At 39.4% G+C, this 16,740-nt stretch overlaps 2 protein-coding genes across 16 annotated transcripts in view; one reads left to right on the forward strand and one right to left on the reverse strand.

The window, feature by feature from the left end:
- TPGS2 (tubulin polyglutamylase complex subunit 2) overlaps window positions 1-2,049 on the reverse strand; it is a 68,249-nt gene extending 66,200 nt beyond the window's left edge. For 3 of the 4 annotated variants that reach the window (XM_045458636.1, XM_045458635.1, XM_045458639.1), the window contains exon 1: window positions 1,858-2,049. In XM_045458636.1, coding sequence (XP_045314592.1) covers window positions 1,858-1,933 — 76 coding nt within the window. In that variant the 5' untranslated portion in view covers window positions 1,934-2,049. The remainder of the gene's footprint in view (window positions 1-1,857) is intronic. The other variant, XM_045458637.1, reaches the window with a different exon arrangement.
- A 46-nt stretch (window positions 2,050-2,095) lies between these two features.
- Window positions 2,096-16,740, forward strand: part of KIAA1328 (KIAA1328 ortholog) — a 360,849-nt gene continuing 346,204 nt past the window's right edge. For 4 of the 12 annotated variants that reach the window (XM_045458624.1, XM_045458623.1, XM_045458622.1 and 1 more), the window contains exons 1-3: window positions 2,096-2,396; window positions 9,061-9,096; window positions 9,808-9,947. In XM_045458624.1, the coding sequence (XP_045314580.1) occupies window positions 2,096-2,396; window positions 9,061-9,096; window positions 9,808-9,947 (477 nt within the window). The other 8 variants (XM_045458626.1, XM_045458634.1, XM_045458630.1 and 5 more) reach the window with 8 other exon arrangements.

Consider the following 16,740-nt stretch of genomic DNA (forward strand, 5'->3'; position numbering starts at 1 on the left):
CAGATTTAGGTATGGTACTTTGCTTACTTCACACCCACCACGGATGTCAGCCAGCTTGTTTTTTTAAAATCCTCTTAATATGTTTTTAAAACAAAAGCCAAATGTGAAAAAATAAAAATATAATTGATATTTGACTTGTGATTAACCGAAATTATGAGGTTGTGGTTAAATTTACAAAGAGCATTACACTGTTGATGGAGACCAGCTTCACTATAAATTTAATTACCAGTTTAATTCCTTAGGTAGGTTTTGCCTTGTGTTACCAGATGTGTCAGACATCTGAAATGCTTAATAACAGATAGAATATACTAAATGTAGAAATTAAACTTGAAATGTTGACAGTTACTTAATTAATTAGGGCTTTAAATTGAACTGACAGCTTAAGGGAAATTTAGCCAGCCTGACTTGAATAGATTAATCAAAAGAAAGTAACTTTTTAAATGAGGAGATAGGATATGGTTGCACTTGATGATTAGATCTCTCCTTGCCCAATTCTACAACTTCATTTCTAAAGCTCACCATTTCTCCCAAACATATGATAGTGTTTCATGTCTCAGTGCGCATTTACCGTAGACACTGGGCAACCCCAGGGAGAACAAGACAAAGTTCCTAGACTCGTGGACTTCTATTAAAGAAGAGACCAGCAAATGAAAAAAGCAACCAAGTAAGCAGTTCCAAGTAGTGACAAAGCCACAAGGATTAAAAATATATATATATAAAAGATAAGGGAAGACAATGATAGAGAAGGGCGTTACTAGAATTACATTCAGGGAAGGCCTCTCTGAGGTACTGATATTTGATGCGATTTGAATGAAGTGAGGGAAAGACATTTAGAAGAAGATGGGGGGAGGGGGGCGGCGCGGGAGGCAGGAGGGAGAAGGGGAGGGTCTAGAAGAGGCCTTGAAGCAAGAACAAGCTTGGTGAGTTTAAGGTACACACAAGGAGGCCACTGCGGCTGAAAGAGTAAAAATAAGGTCAGAAAGAGGAGAGTAGCTCAAGAACAGACTTGTGGGTCACAGTACAGAATTTGAATTTTATTAAAACTGCGATGGGAAGGCATCAAAGCATGACATTTGGCCTGCTTCGGCTTTTTCCTCCTTGGTTATCTGGCCAGCTTCAATTTGTCTTTCAAAATCTAGCAACATCTCCTGTAGGCCGTATTTCTTAACTCCCCAGGTAAGGTCAATCACCTCCTCCTGTGTGCTACTTCTGAGCAATAATAGGTTATTACTGGCCGCCTCTCACATTTCTAGGGGTACCTAGGCTGTTGATTTTTACCTAGGTTGTGTTTCGCTTCCCCCCCCCCCCATCTTTGTAATCCTTGAGTCTAACACAGTGGCGGGTGCTAAGTAAAGGTTCCATAAAGGAAAAACTAACCCTTTCAGTGGCACAAGCCTTGACTCCTTCCAACCACTTGGGGTGCGGTACCCGGAGGCGCATGGGAGTTGTTGTCCTGGAAGGCTGCACGCACAATTCCCCAGCTCTCTGCTACCAGAGGAAGGGCTTGCGTTTCAAGGATACTTCCTTGGCCAAGAATGCCTCTCCGGAAACCCAACGGCCCCTCAGTCAGGTGCCCGCTGTCTCCCTTTTGCACGCCTTTGCTCGTCCTTCCCGGGCCCTGGGTTGGGGAGTGGGAGAGGGGTGGAACCTTCAAGCTTCCCAGCTCTGCGTCCTCACACTACCGGCAAACGCTCCGTCGGCCTAGTCACGCACCGGGACCCCTCTCCTCCTTAACAACGGAAGTTACAGCAGCGGTGCCCACTGGCACACAGGGTCCGCGTCGCGCCGCCCCTCCTTGCTTCTAGTGTACATCCTCTGTTCCCGCAGTCGCCCCCCACGGAACCCGGCCCCACTCACCTAGAATGCGGGTGATGCCCAGGGTCAGCTTCTCCAGGTGCGGCTTGCTGCAGCCTGGGGGCGGCGTCTCCTCCATGACTCGCGTCCCGGCTCCGCGCGCTGCGGGGGCAGCAGCGGGGACGCAGCGGGCGAGCGGGGTGGGCGGGACGGCTGGACGCCGCCCCAGAAGCTCGGCCGGCCAGTTCACGGCACGCCGGGAGTTGTAGTGCTCGGCGCCTGAGAGCGCGGCGAGGCAGAGATGGGGGGCCCCGGCTGCTCTGGGAGTAGTGGTTCCGTGCGGCGCTCGTACCCGCGGCCCCGGCGGTCGTGCCACACCACGCCGCCCGGACAGAGCGACTCCTCCGCCCGGGCCCTTCCGCCTCGCCGGGGCCGGTCGCGCAAGCGGGGGCGGGCCTCTGTGCCGTGCGGCCAATCCGGCCTGGGCCTGGAGGCTGGGGCGGGGCGGCCCCGGCGCGACGCCCCGAGTGGCGGTTGTTTCAAGATGGCGGACGTGGCGGGCCCCTCCCGCCCCGGCGCGGCGGCGTTCTGGAGCCGGGACTGTATCCTTTGCCCGCCTGGCAGGGGGCGCCGGCGCCCTCCACCGCGCGGCGAGAGGTCGCGTGGGACTGAGTGGAGGGGCGACGCTCGATGCTATCTCTGGGGGCGGGGCCGTCCTTTCCGGCCGTCGTGTAGGTGCCGGGCTTTCCCCTGACTTGGGTGTTAGGTAGCTGGGAGCCAGATTCTGTCTCCAGGCTGGAGCTCCAGGCTGGAGACTCAGCACTGAGGTTTTCCAGCCCTCCTTGGCGGTGAGCTTTGGAAAGATGGCCTAGCATCTTGGTCCAGCCAGGGGCTGGGAGGGTCCCTCTGACCGTGGTGACCTCGGGCCGGCTGAATCTCTGCGGAGAAGGGGTAGGGTGTGGGCTGGACAGGGAGCCTTTTTGTCTTGGTTTAGGACTGTCCTTGGTCTGCGTTGTTAGGAGCAAGTCAGGACCTTGTCGGACTTCGAAGGCCTGTCAGTGATGATTTACTTTGTTGCTGGGATTTTCGGAGAGGTTGGGGCTCGACGTGGTCTGGTGGTACTGGTTACGTTGCAAGTCTTTGCTGCTGGAAGTAGTGTTGATTTTCATGGGGACTGTGAGTCCCCACTGGCAGGATTGAAGTTTTTGAGTTGTTTTGGGGTGGAGAAGCTGTGGAGCTTTACCGCTGTGGTGGTGTTCCCAGTTAAGTAACTGATGAGACGTGTGACAGACTGATTCTGTCTTGGGTTTGGATAGACGGTGCCCGCCTGATCTTTGGTCCTAGTAAGTTACATCACGTTAGAGAAGTGTTACATGAAGACAGGGCAGTCCGTGTACTGAGTGCCTGCAGAGGCAAGTCTTTTTGTCTGTTTGCTAGGATTGATGATAGAGCATTGTTTGAGGCATTGCTGTTAACTTTGGCAGAATCATTTTCTGCACGTTCTACTTAGCTCCCTGTGAAACTTACAAAATTATATTATCAGTTTTACTGATTGAGTTATAGAACTAGGATTACAGTGTCATGTGTAGAGAGGGATATTTTTGCATTCCTTGCTCAGTGTTTAATACTTTGTAAACATAATTACCACTTGTCTCTGATAGGTGGGTGACAAGTAAAATCATGCCCATATACTGTGGATGAAAACACACTAGTGCACTGTGCAAATTAAATATTTTTTTTTTTCTTATCAGGAAGGATGCAAAGAGAATATGTGCATTGGGAACTGGGCTGAATTAGGAAGTCAGGAAATTGGGATGAGTCTTTTCTCATGAAACACTATGCCTGCAATGGATACTTGAAGGTTAGCAGCTTCTAAGGTGCTTTTTTTAGTGTAGTCATTTTCATAACCACTTATGTGGTTTGAGTGGTTATTCCTTAACTTTCTCTATGACCAAGGGAATTGTTCTCATCGGTATAAGTGGTGTGTGTGTGTGGGGGGGGGGGCAGTACTGCTGTGCCACTAATTAAGTTAATAGGTAAATAAACAAACTGTATTCTTGGTCTAAGCAGCCCTGTATGCTCACTTAGTCATATAGTTATTATTCCTTATTTCACATAGAAGTCCTATACTCTCTCTTTTCTCTCTTTTCACCCTTACTCTGAAAATTAATGTAAAATACTTATCTTCTCATTGAAAGTGAGTGGTAGAAATCAAATGGGGAAGATAGTGGTGATTAAATTTGATAGAAATTCCGTAATTTGAAATGAATTGCAAGGTTACTAGTATTACCTATTTCCCTCACCTATTGCATAAAATGCCCAGTTATCATCCAGCCTCAGATGTTTTCATTTTAAATCTCCATAGGACACAAAAGCAATGTCAAATATAAATTTGCTACTGAATCTTTGCTAAAAAGTATAAGGATAGTTATGAATCATTTGGTTTAATCATGTGTCTTTGGATCTCTATTACACTAATGACTTCCTAGACCACCTCATAGGCTTTATATAGAAGTTTAAATAGAAAAAAACAAAAAGAATGTATGTATAATCTGGTATTCTTTTCACACTGTTAAAAGAAAGTTTTTCAATGCTTTGCCTAAACAATTAGAGAAATGTGACTAGGAAATTTCCTGGTCCTAGATGTTTCTGTCATGTGAGGACAGATCATCTGTGACTGAACATCACCTTTTTTTTTTTTTTTTTTTTTACTGTTCTTATGAGTTCTGCATCTCCTGCACAGTATGATTCAGCAGTAATGTTTGGCACAAGGTATGTCTTTATACCTACTGTGTAAACAGTGAGTATCCCATGTTGTCATTTTATGGGTTAAATCTACAAGTAAAATATGCCCCTTCAGCCATAAACTGTTTTTCTTCTGTATAGTTCCTGGTAATGTCAAAAGAAATTAATGTTTCTGCAGTATCTAAATTTGATTGGGTAATACACTCCAGTGTTTTATCATTAACTATTTTTTTTTTTAACGTTTATTTATTTTTGAGACAGAGAGAGACAGAGCATGAACGGGGGAGGGTCAGAGAGAGAGAGGGAGACACAGAATCTGAAACAGACTCCAGGCTCTGAGCTGTCAGCACAGAGCCCAATGCGGGGCTTGAACTCACGGACAGCGAGATCATGACCTGAGCTGAAGTCGGACGCTTAACCGACTGAGCCACCCAGGCGCCCCTCATTAACTGTATTTTTAACTTGACATTAACAAATATGAACTGTAAGGGACTTGGTCAAAACATTGCAGTAGCTATAAACTCTGCCATTGAATATTCAATTACAGATAGAGATTTTATGTTGATGTTAAGAGAATATACTAGCCAGGAAAGTCATTTGGGTCAATGATAATTACATACATATACGTGTGTTGCTGGTAAGTGAAACTAAAAAACGTTAGATTAGGCTGTGCAATACCAAGTTTATTTTCTTCAGCTTTTGTTGATCTGAGATAGATATGCTCCTTCCTCTGTACTTTTGGTTTCTAATTACTGCTTTAATTCTGGGGATTTGGAGTTTGGTACTAGCATTAAGGATGCTTTATAATTTGCTGTACTTGTCTTAATAAAGAACTTCCAAAGAAGCCGAAGTAGAACTGAGGTGGCACATAGAACCCAGTAAGAGGTCCAGTAGACATTTGGTATATACTGTGTCTCTTTTACTTTTCCTGTGAAATATGTTTGTATATTTTTCAGACTTTGTATTTGAAGAAAGTAAGTTATTTGGGTTCTTGAATGAAGATAGATTACCTATGATTATAAAGGATAGGTTGGATGGAGGCAATTTCAAATATTTTTATGTTTATTTTTTTAAAACCCATGTTAAGGTTAATTTAGCATTTTTATATTTGAAAAGATATTTAGCATGAATGTGGCTAATGGGTTTTGCCTGCATATTTTGACATTTTCCTCTACCCTTCAAGGTAATTCTGGCTGGTCTAAGAATTAAAATGACATGAGATAGATTAAGAGGAGAAAATCAAATTTAATTACGAATATATGGGGAATCTATATATCTGTGTGAGGTTCCAAAGACAAGCGAAATGAGGTATATATGTCATCCCAAACTAAGGGGAAGGGAATAGGGGTCTGGGACTTTAAAGGCAAGGAAAGCAATTCACAGGAAGGTGAAAGGGATAAATGTTTGGTAAACAAATGTTTCCTGGGCCATATAGAAACAATGGGACATAGAAAGGAATTTAACAAACAGACTTTGCTGAATTCCTTCCTATCTACCACTCCTAGTTTATGTTATACATAGTTATTTATGGTGATTCTCTCTTCTGGGAGCAGGTCCTACATCTAAATTCTTTTAGGCAATTAGTGGCAGGGACAAGGATTCTTCATGAGTCTTTTGGGCCTTGATTGTTTTCTGGTCAAAATAATCCACATGTTGGGGCGCCTGGGTGGCGCAGTCGGTTAAGCGTCCGACTTCAGCCAGGTCACGATCTCGCGGTCCGTGAGTTCGAGCCCCGCGTCAGGCTCTGGGCTGATGGCTCAGAGCCTGGAGCCTGTTTCCGATTCTGTGTCTCCCTCTCTCTGCCCCTCCCCCGTTCATGCTCTGTCTCTCTCTGTCCCAAAAATAAATAAACGTTGAAAAAAAAAAAAATAATTAAAAAAAAAAAAATAATAATCCACATGCCAAAGTGGACATTTGGGGTGATCAGTTCTGAATCCCTACAGGATAAAGGGAGAAAGACAACACGGAAAAGTTGTTAGTTCTTTATAGAATTAAATATCACTTTAATTCTTTCATAGACGGTTGACTACGAGCTGGGCATTTGACATTAGGGGATATAACATTGAACAACACCAGGGGAAAAATCCTCCTCCACTTGGTGCTTACGTTTTTGTGAGATGAGATGAGGTCATGAATAAGTAAAACATGTTGTATGCCCAATGATTATAGGTGACATATAAAGAAAAAGCAGGAAAAGGGTAGCTATCATCGGCGTCTTTTGTCTGATTTTATGCCAGTACCACGTTGTTTTGATTACTATAGCTTTGTAATATAGTTTGAAATCATAAAGCATGATGTCAGTAGCTTCGTTTTTCTTAAGATTGGTTTGGCTGTTTAGGGCCTTTTGTGGTTCCATAAAAATTTTAGGATTGTTTGTTCTATTCCTATGAAAAATCACATTGGAATTTTGATAGAGATTGCACTGAATCTGTAGATTGCTTTGGTATAGACACTTTTAACAATATTAATTATTACACTTTATAAGCATGGAATAAGTTTCTGTTTGTGTCTTCAATTTCTTTAATGTCTTACAGTTTTCAGTGTATAGGTCTTTCACCTGCTTGTTTAAATTTTAAATTCTTAGGTATTGTATTCTTTTTGGATGCAGTTGTAAGTGGGATTGGTTTCTTCTTTTTCTGTTTCTATTCATGTAGAGAAACATGACAGATTTTTTATACTGATTTTGCATCTTGCAACTTTGTCAAATTCATTTATTCTTATGGTTTTATTTGTAGTCTTTAGGGTTTTCTATATGTAATATGTCATCTGCAAATAAAGCTTATGAAAGATCTCTACAGTTTGCTTTTCCTAAAGAGGAAACAAAGTTATTAGCTCAGAGTAAGGATGTGGGAGGTGGCATCAGGTTTGAGAGAAGATACTTGATGAGCTTCCAAATCATGATGCAGCTGAGTTGGTTCCTCAGTGGCTGGTCTGTTCCAGCTGTGAGCAGTCTTCTTCATGAATGTTCTAGGGAAGTCTAGTGTGTTTCCCAGGATTCAGTTATGTTAGTCTTTCCATAGGTTGTCTTTGGAGAATATTCTGCAAATTCATCATTACTGTATCTTCTAATTGAAGACGTTGCCAAATGGAGCTTGTCCTGAATCATCTTGAATATTTTTCCCTTGGGTACCTTCCCATGTGGGTATCTCTGACAGCAGATTATTTATTGAGAACCTACTATGTGCACTAGTCCCAAGGGATATAAAAAACGACTTGGTTTTTGCTGTTGAAGAGGCTGCATAATTTCATTTTGTAAGGCTTTTTTTAGATTGGGTGTCAGTGAATTTGTAAATTTTCTCTCTGCTCCTGTGTTAGCTGCTGGCAGTTTCCTTAGACTAGTAGGGTCTGATTTTGTTTGTTTACTTGTCTTCTGTGCCCCTTAACATTTTCTGAGCTCCATACCTGATGTCTGAGAGGATTTGAAGTGTAGAGGCACTAGTTATCAGCGCAAATCTTGAATCTGTGGCAGTATTTGTGTGCTGCTGCAGAGAGCTGGTGGAAATCACCTGTCGGCTCACATAGTAGCACCCCCTTTGTATTCCTAAATTCCTATGGGGATTCTGAGCACTTAACAATCAGCCTCCTTGAAAAGATTCCATAGCTAGGAGTGACCCTGAACTGATGTATATGGACTTTTTTTTAACATGTTGTTAAATCTACTATTTTACTCCAGCCTTTGCCTGGAAGGAAATTTTTAATAATTGATTAGTCTAGAAATCTCGGAGAAGAAAGCATTTTATGAAAGAACAGAAAACAGGAATTTTGTAGGTCATTTGGAAAAAATTGTTTACACACTTACTTCCCGGAAGTGTAATCGAAGGTTATCAAATTGTGGACTTATCTGGATTTAGATATAGTTCTGAATAAGATTTTGTTTCTTAAAGAAAGCTTTCTTATTATGTTCGTTCTATAACACTATTATGATCTTAGCCTTTCTAAATTTTTCCTTTTGAAATTCAAAATAGTTCTTTTTGTCTTCAGTTTCTTCCACTTGTTAAATCATAGGGCTTCTGGGACATTTCATGAATGCACTGCAGAAGAATAAAACCTTTTTGTGTTTGCATGATGGACTTGCCCTCAAACAGTGTTTGTTCTTCAGAGCTAAAGCTCATTTTGAAATTATTTATTCATGCCTAAAATAACTTGTCCGTTCTCCAATAATAAACAAACTGGTGCATTTAACTCCTTGCTTACAAAAGTAAAGGTAATGAAAGGAACTTCACAGCAGAATTTATTATTCCAAGATATCTCACTTGGAAATAAGCATGGGTGAAAGTTTTATGGAAGAAGACCTCCCAAAAATTTCACAAAACATATAGTGGGACTATGTAAAGATGAACTTTAAAAGATTAAGTTTACTACATTTTATTTCAGTTGCATTGCTTTCTAATTTTGTTTTTAAAAGCTAGTTATAAATTCCCAGGTCAAAAGAAATTAGAAATTATAACAGAAGTACAGAACAGAGGCAGCATTTGGATATCGGACGATCTTTTTTAGTATTTTCCTTCATGTCCTTCACAGTTTCTGATGAAGAGCAATCAGTAGTGTATGTTCCAGGTATGGTTTTCTGTACTAATTTCGTAAGCTTCCTTTGCTTCTTAAGTGTTAGGAGAAAATAAAACAGTAGGACCATTTTGCCGATATAACTAGATGCAGAACAATTCATTGGAAAGTAATTAAAAAAAAACACAACTTGGTTTGACCTTACTAAGGTTTGAAATACTGCCTTATTTTATGGGCTGGTCAGGCAAGTAAGCTTTAGATGAACTTGTAGAACATTTCATTTCATCTCTTAAAGAGCAAGAGATTCTTATTTTTTTATATTGCAAATAATAGACTAAATTTTATAGTTCAAAGAAAAATGTGAAAACTTCTTGATACAGGGTTTACGTGATAGACTCCTTAAAGCTTACCGGTTATTACTAAATGAGTGTTGAACCACTGAAGGTACTCTATGTGAAAAATCAGATTTTTAATTTCCCCTACATTAAGGTATATATTGACTGTATCTTAAGATTTATAAGTTTTAATGTGACTTATGAATTTCCACATCACCTTTTAAAAATATTTAAGTTGAACCTTAAATGTATTCAAAACATAATCTTTCCATGATTCATTATTTATTAAGAGGTTTAAAATGAAGTTTATAAAGTAGAATTTTCCCTGTGGGGTCCCATAAGGAGGGATATTGGAGAAGTGCTTACTGGGGGGGGCGAGTTTAAGAGAATAAGGTATAATTTTAGTATCTTGTTTGATGGAAATCCTTAGGAATTTCTACGGAAGGAAATGCCAGATCAAGACACAAGTTGAGTCCAAAAGCTGATGTCAAACTTAAGACTTCCAAGGTTACTGCTGCTTCAGTCTCCATGGAGTCTTTAAAAGGTGCAGGAGACTCGGTAGATGAACAGGTCAGTAATTTCCCTTTTTTTCCCTTACTCTTCAATCTTTATAAATGCTGACCAATATCTGATAGATAAGGGTAGAAGAGTCCTTGAAAGAATGTTAGATAATCTACAAGCAATCTTAAAAGGTACAGAGGATTCTGGGATACTTTACATAGTATGAATATAAAGTATGTAGATTACTCAAAGGTTTTGATCTAAAATGTCTAGGTTTGCCTTCAGGCTTAGTTAAGTAAAATTTATTATCTTGGTATGTCTCAAAAGACCTACATCCTGATATATGTGAAGTTAGTAAATCAAATTGACAATGAATTTTTCTTTTATTAAGTGTCCTTTATATTTTTGTTCATGTGAATTTGTTAGGTGATGGTGGATAAACCTCTATATATAAGAAAGAAATTTTGTTAAAAGAAAATTTCCCCTACATTATTATTATTTCCTTTACTTTAAAAATATCATAAAGACTCTTTACAGCCCAGTCATTGATTCCTCCTTCATCGTTGCCTTTGTAATAGTATCTATACATTCCTTTGCTGTAGACTCTTACCTGATAGGTTTATTTTATCTTACTTTTTGTTACATTTTGTCTCCCCAGCCAGAGGGTAAGTCAGGGTTTGGCAATGTATCACCTATAGGCCTAATTTCCTTGCTGCCTATTTTGTGAGTAAAGGTATATTGGAATACACGCACACTTATTCTTTTAATATTATTGCTCCTTTTGTATTATAATGGTAGAGTTGCTACCATAGTGTCTGCCCACAAAGCCAAAATATTTACTATTGAACCCCTTTAGAGAAGGGGTTCCCAGTTCAGTTCTTGAGTACATTTCCAATATCTAGTTTGTTGCTTATCGTTATGTTTAGAAATCTATAGGATTTACCTGGGATGAGCCCAAAAGCCCTACTTGTGTTACTTGTATCCTCATTGTACCCACTCTACACTGAGATGTGAATAGTAGTTGAATTTGCAAGTTCTTATTAAAAGTTGAAAGTGTTTTTTTCATGTGATGATTTGTGCATTTTATACTGAACAATTGCCTGCTTTTGGATCAAGTCCGTATTTTGGGAGGGCTTATTAACTATAATTCTTTTTTGGGCTATTTCACTGGCTTTGGGAATTATAGTATACATCTTTAGCTTAACACAGCCTATTTTTTTTTGATGTTTATTTATTTATGTTGTGTGTGCACACGTGTAAGTGGGGGAGGGCAGAGAGAGAGGGGAAGAGAATCCCAAGCAGGCTCCATACTGTCGGCATGGAGCCCTATGCAGGGCTCCATCTCTTGAACTGTGAGATCATGACCTTACCCAAAATCAAGAGTCAGACACTTAACCCACTGAGCCACCCAGGTGCCCCTATCACAGCCTATTTTAAGTTATAGTTTCCACTTCACCTAGAATTTTGAGGACCTTTCAACAGTCTATGTCCTGACTTTTGTGATATTGTCATACATTTTACTTCTATAGGTAAAACCCCCCAATACATTGTTATTTCTTTTGCTTAGTCAGCGGTCTTTTTTTTTTTTCATATTGATATATAATTTACATATCATAAAATTTATCCTTTCAAAATGTATAATTCATTGGGTTTTTGGGTGTTTTGTTGTTGTTGTTGTTGTTTTGTTTCATTTTTGTATATTTACAGAGTTGTGGATCCATCACCTCAGTCTAATTCTGGAACATTTTCATCATCCCAGAAAGAAACTCCATTATGTATTAGCAGTCACTTCCCATTCCCTATTCATCTTAGCCCCTAGCAACCACTAATCTACTTTAGTCTCTATAGATTTGTCTATTCTGGGCATTTCATGTAAATGGAATCCTATAATATGTGACCTTTTGTGGCTGGCTACATTCACTTAGCATAATGATTTCAAGGTTTATCTATGCTGTATCATGTATTATTACTTCATTACTTTTTATGGCTGAATATATATTTTGTTTATCCATTCACCAGTTGAAGGACTTTTGGGCTGTTAGGCTTTTCGGCTATATGAATAACATTACTATGAACATTCACATACAAGGTTTTGTGTGGATATATGTTTTCACTTCTCTTGGGTATTTACCTAGAAGTAAAATTGCTGGGTCAAATCGTAATTCTATGTTTAACCTTTGCATGAACTGCCAAAGTGGCTATACCATTTTACATTCTACCAACGATGTTTGGGGATTACAGTCTCTTCACATTCTTGCCAACATTTTATAGCTATTCTTTTTATTGCAACCCTCCTAGTGAGTATGAAGTGGTATCTCATTGTGGTTTTGATTTGTATTTCCCTAATGACTAATAATAATCATTTCTTTATGCTTCTTGGCCATTTGTGTATGTTCTTTAGAGAGATGTCCATTCAGAAACTTTTCATTTGGGTTGTTATCTTACTGAGGAAGTTAAAAAAGTTCTTTATAAATTCCATCTTCAAGTCCCTATTTGTACATCTATGAACTACAAATTGTTTCTCCCATTCTGTGCATTCTTTCACTTTCTTATTGGTGACCTTTGAAGCATGAAAGTTTTAATTTTGAAGTCCAGTTTATCATTTGTTTTCATTTGTTGCCTGTGCTTTCCTGTCATATCTAAAAAATCAATACCTAATCCAAGTTCTCAAGGATTTACAACAATATTTTCTTCTAAGAGTTTTATTACTTAAGAAATGCTACATTTAGTCTTTGATCCATTTTGATTTAATTTTTGTATATAGTGACCCACATTCATTCTGTTGCATATGGATATCCAGTTGTCCCAGCATCATTTGTTGAAAAGATTATTCTTTTCCCTCTGATCATCCTGGCACCCTTGTGAAAATCTCCTACCATGTAATTGTAAGTGTTTATTTGTGGACTCTCAATTCTATTCCATTGCTTTACATTTCTATTTTTCTGCCAATACAAGCTAATTACTGTTTGGAATAATGTATTGGAATCAGGAAATGTAAGTCCTCTGAGTTCTTCTTTTTTAAGATTTTAGCTATTCTGGGCCCTTGAATTTCTGTAGGGATCATAGAATCAATTTGGCAATTTCTGCACTAAGGTCAGCCTGAATTTTGATAGCAATTGCATGAATCTTTAGATAAATTTGGAGAGTACTCTCAACTTAATATCAAGTCTTCTAGTACTTGAATATGGTATGTGAGATACCTTTTCATTTATTTAGTTCTTCAGTGTCTTTCAGCAATGTTTTACAGTTTTAACGTGTACATATCTTTTGTTAAATTGTTAAATTTATTTCTAAAGATCCCTTTTGTTAAATTTATTTCTAAAGATTAAGCGTTTAATACTTTTTGATGCTATTTTTTGGGGGGAGTTGGGGAGAGCGGCGGGAGGGGCAGAGGGAGAGGGAGAATCTTAAACCGGCTCCACACCCAGCACAGGAGCCTGACATGGGGCTCAGTCTTACAAACCGTGAGTTCACGACCTGAGCTGAAATCAAGTCAGGCGTTCAACTGACTGAGCCACTCAGGCGCCCCTTGATTCTATTATTAATGGAATTATTTTCTTAATTTCATTTTTGGATTATTTGTCGCTAGTGTATGGAAATAGAATTGATTTTGTCTCTTGGTTTTGTATCCTGCAACCTTTCTAAATTCACTTACTAGTTTCGATCTAATAGTTTTTAAGGTGAATTTCTTACAGTTTTTTATATGTGTGATTATGCCATCTGTGAACAGAGATAGTTTGACATCTCCCTTTCCAGTTTGGATTTCTTTTATTTCAATTGTGTTTCACTTTCGTTTTTACTGGTTATAGAATTTGAGTTGACAGTTTTTTTCTTTCAGTACTTTAATAATATTATTGCATATATTTACTGGTTTGCACTGTTTTTGAGGGGGAAGTCTGCCGTCACCCTTGCTTCTGTTCTTCTGCATTTAATATGTGTGAGTTTAAACTCTGGCTACTTTTAAGATTTTTGTTTTCTCCCTGGTTTCAAGCAATTTGATTATAGTATACCTTGACTAATTTTCTAAATATGTCTTTTGGTTGTGGTTTGTTGGGCCTTTTCGATTTGACAGTTTATAGTTTTCATAAAATTGGGAAAATTTTCAGCCATTACATATTAAGATATTACTGTGTCTCCCCCGCCCCCCCCCCTCGCCTTATGAGGACTCCAGTTACACAGAGGACTCCAGTAGGCCACTTAAACTTACCCCACAGCTTTCTGCCCATTTTTTCCTTCAGTTTGTTGTTGCTATTGTTCTGTGTTTATCTATGGATAGTTTATATTGCTTTGTCTTCGAATTCATTAATCAACTTCTGAAGTGTCTAATCTACCACTTATCTCATTCAGTGTATTTTTTATGTAAGCCCATGTTTTTATCTCTAGAAATTCAATCTGAGTCTTTTGTTTTTATTTATATATTTCATGTCTACTTAACAGGCTTGGTCTTCTAGTTGCTTGAGCATATGGAATATAGTAACTTTTAAAGTTCTTGTTTATAGTTCTGTCATCTGAGTCCTTTATGGGGAGGTTTCAACTGAGTCCATTTTCGAATTGTGTATTGTATTTTTCTGCCTCATTACCTGCCTGCTTGTTTTTTATTGGATACCACCAAACAAAGTGAAGCATATCTTTTTTTGAGTTTTGAATATTTTGTGTTTCTGTAAATAATCTTGAGCTGTTTTTCTGGGACTGAGTTAAGTTATTTAGAAGTAGTTTGATCTTTCTGAAGCTTGGGTTTAAGATTTTAAAGATGACACCAGAGCAGCTTTTAATATAGGGCTAATTTTGCCTACTGTAGGCAGTACCTTTCTGAGTATTCTTGCTTTTGCCCCTTGAATTATAAGGTTTTCCACTCTGGCTGGTGGGAGCATCAGCTATTCCTGGCACTGTATTAGCTGCAAAAATTATTCTCACATTGAGTTGTTCTTTCCCTGGATTTTGGTGGGTCCCCTCATAAACGTATGCTGATCAGTACTCGGTGGTTGATGTGCAGGGACCCCTCTGCAGATACCTGGAGCTCACTTTCTGTGCAGCTCTGTCTTCTCCAGTACTCGGCCCTGCAAACGCTAGACACCTTGGCCTTCGTGGATGCCTAGCTCTGTCTTCTCAACTTGGGGAGATTGCTGGGCTTCGTTTGGGTTTCCCACGTTGCACATTGGAAACTCCAGAGGCAGTTGAGTTAAGATAATGGTATGCCTCATCTTATTTGGTTCCCCTCTTTCAGCGATCACTTTCCTGTGCTGCCTGCTAGCCAGTGTTTGAGAACTGCTTTTTGATATATTTGGTCAGATTTTTTGGTTGTTTTAGGCATTGGAATAAGTTGGTTCCTGTTACTCCTTTTTGCCTGGAAGGTGGAATGTAAGTGTATGGGATGTATTTTGTCTCAAAACTAGAAATGATGTGTGTGTGTGTGTGTGTGTGTGTGTGTGTGTATGCATTTTTTTTTCCCTCAAAACTAGGAAGATGTGTGCATTTTTCCTTGGAGAACATGACGGCTTGTGGTTTTTCTGTATGTGTTCTCGTGATCTTTGGTGTCCAAAAGCTAGGCCCTTAATTCATTAACAGTTTCAAAATGGTAATGGTGTCAGTTCAAGTCTTCTGGGAAGTAGGTGCTATGATGAAAGTAGAAATGGCAGAGATTCAGTGGAGGAAAAGCTGACATAGAATAGAGAGTAAAGCGAACAGGGATACACAAGGAGAGCCTTAGGATTTTACTCTACATCTGGCATCAGTGAGAGAACAAAGAAAGAAGAAAAATTGACTAGGAAAAACCTCAGACTTCGTAATGCTTTGCAGCGTGAGGCAGTGTCTGTCAGGCTAATGGGGAACCCCAGAGCACATGTTCTTTAAGGATGCCCTGGCAGGCAGAAATGGTTCAGTTCTAGCATCTCTGCCATTCCCAGTCATTGGCATTGGCGTGAACACCACAGTGGATATGAAGGTGTGGCAGGAGTTAGGTGAGGCACTTAGCCAACTATACTGTTTGCAGCAGGTTCTCTCTCTCTTTGAGAAGCCACATTGTTTTACTCTTCACAGTAAAGTCCACTACTCATCGGGAATTATTACGTGTATCGTGTTAAGGTCAGTTCATTTTTCCATACCGACAGTCTATTGGTCTGCACCTGTGAGTAAGAAGACCATTCTTCTCCCCACTGCATTGCAGTGATGCCATTGTAAACCACGCGGTTGTAGAGGTATGTCCTTCCCGTATTCTGTCATCTTCTTTGGTAATACCTATTCTGGACTTTGTGTTTATCATTCTTTTCTTTTCTTTTCTTTGATTTTCTTTTCTTTTCTTTTCTTTTCTTCTTAAAGTTTACTTATTTTTGAGAGAGAGAGTGAGAGTGAGCAGGGGAGGGCAGAGAGACAGGGAGAGAATCCCAACCTGGTTCCCTTGAGGTGAAATCAAAAGTTGGACATTTAACTGACTGATTGACCCAGGTGCCCCATCATTCTTTTGTTTTTCTATGTCAGGAGTTGACAAACTTTTTCTGTAAAGGGCCAGATGGTAAATATTTAGCCTCTGTGAGCCATGTGGTCTCTGTCTCACTTACTCAACTCTGCCACTGTAGTGTGAAGAGAGTCAATGTGTAAATTAACATACATGGCTATGTTCTAATAAACCCTTATTTACAAAAATAGGCAGTGAACCAGATTTGGCTTGCAGCTGTAGTTTACCAACCCTTGTCCTATATAGTCTAATACATAATTGTTTTTTAAACAATGTTCAGTGTTATATGTATTTGCAACTTTACATAAATGAGCTAATACTATGTTGCATCACTTGCTTTTTTTGCTTAATATTAATGTTCATGAAATTTACTTATGTTATATATAATTATGTCATTTATTTTCACTGATA

This window comes from Leopardus geoffroyi, chromosome D3, assembly GCF_018350155.1.
Source record: "Leopardus geoffroyi isolate Oge1 chromosome D3, O.geoffroyi_Oge1_pat1.0, whole genome shotgun sequence".
In the NCBI taxonomy this organism is placed as follows: Eukaryota; Metazoa; Chordata; class Mammalia; order Carnivora; family Felidae; genus Leopardus; species Leopardus geoffroyi.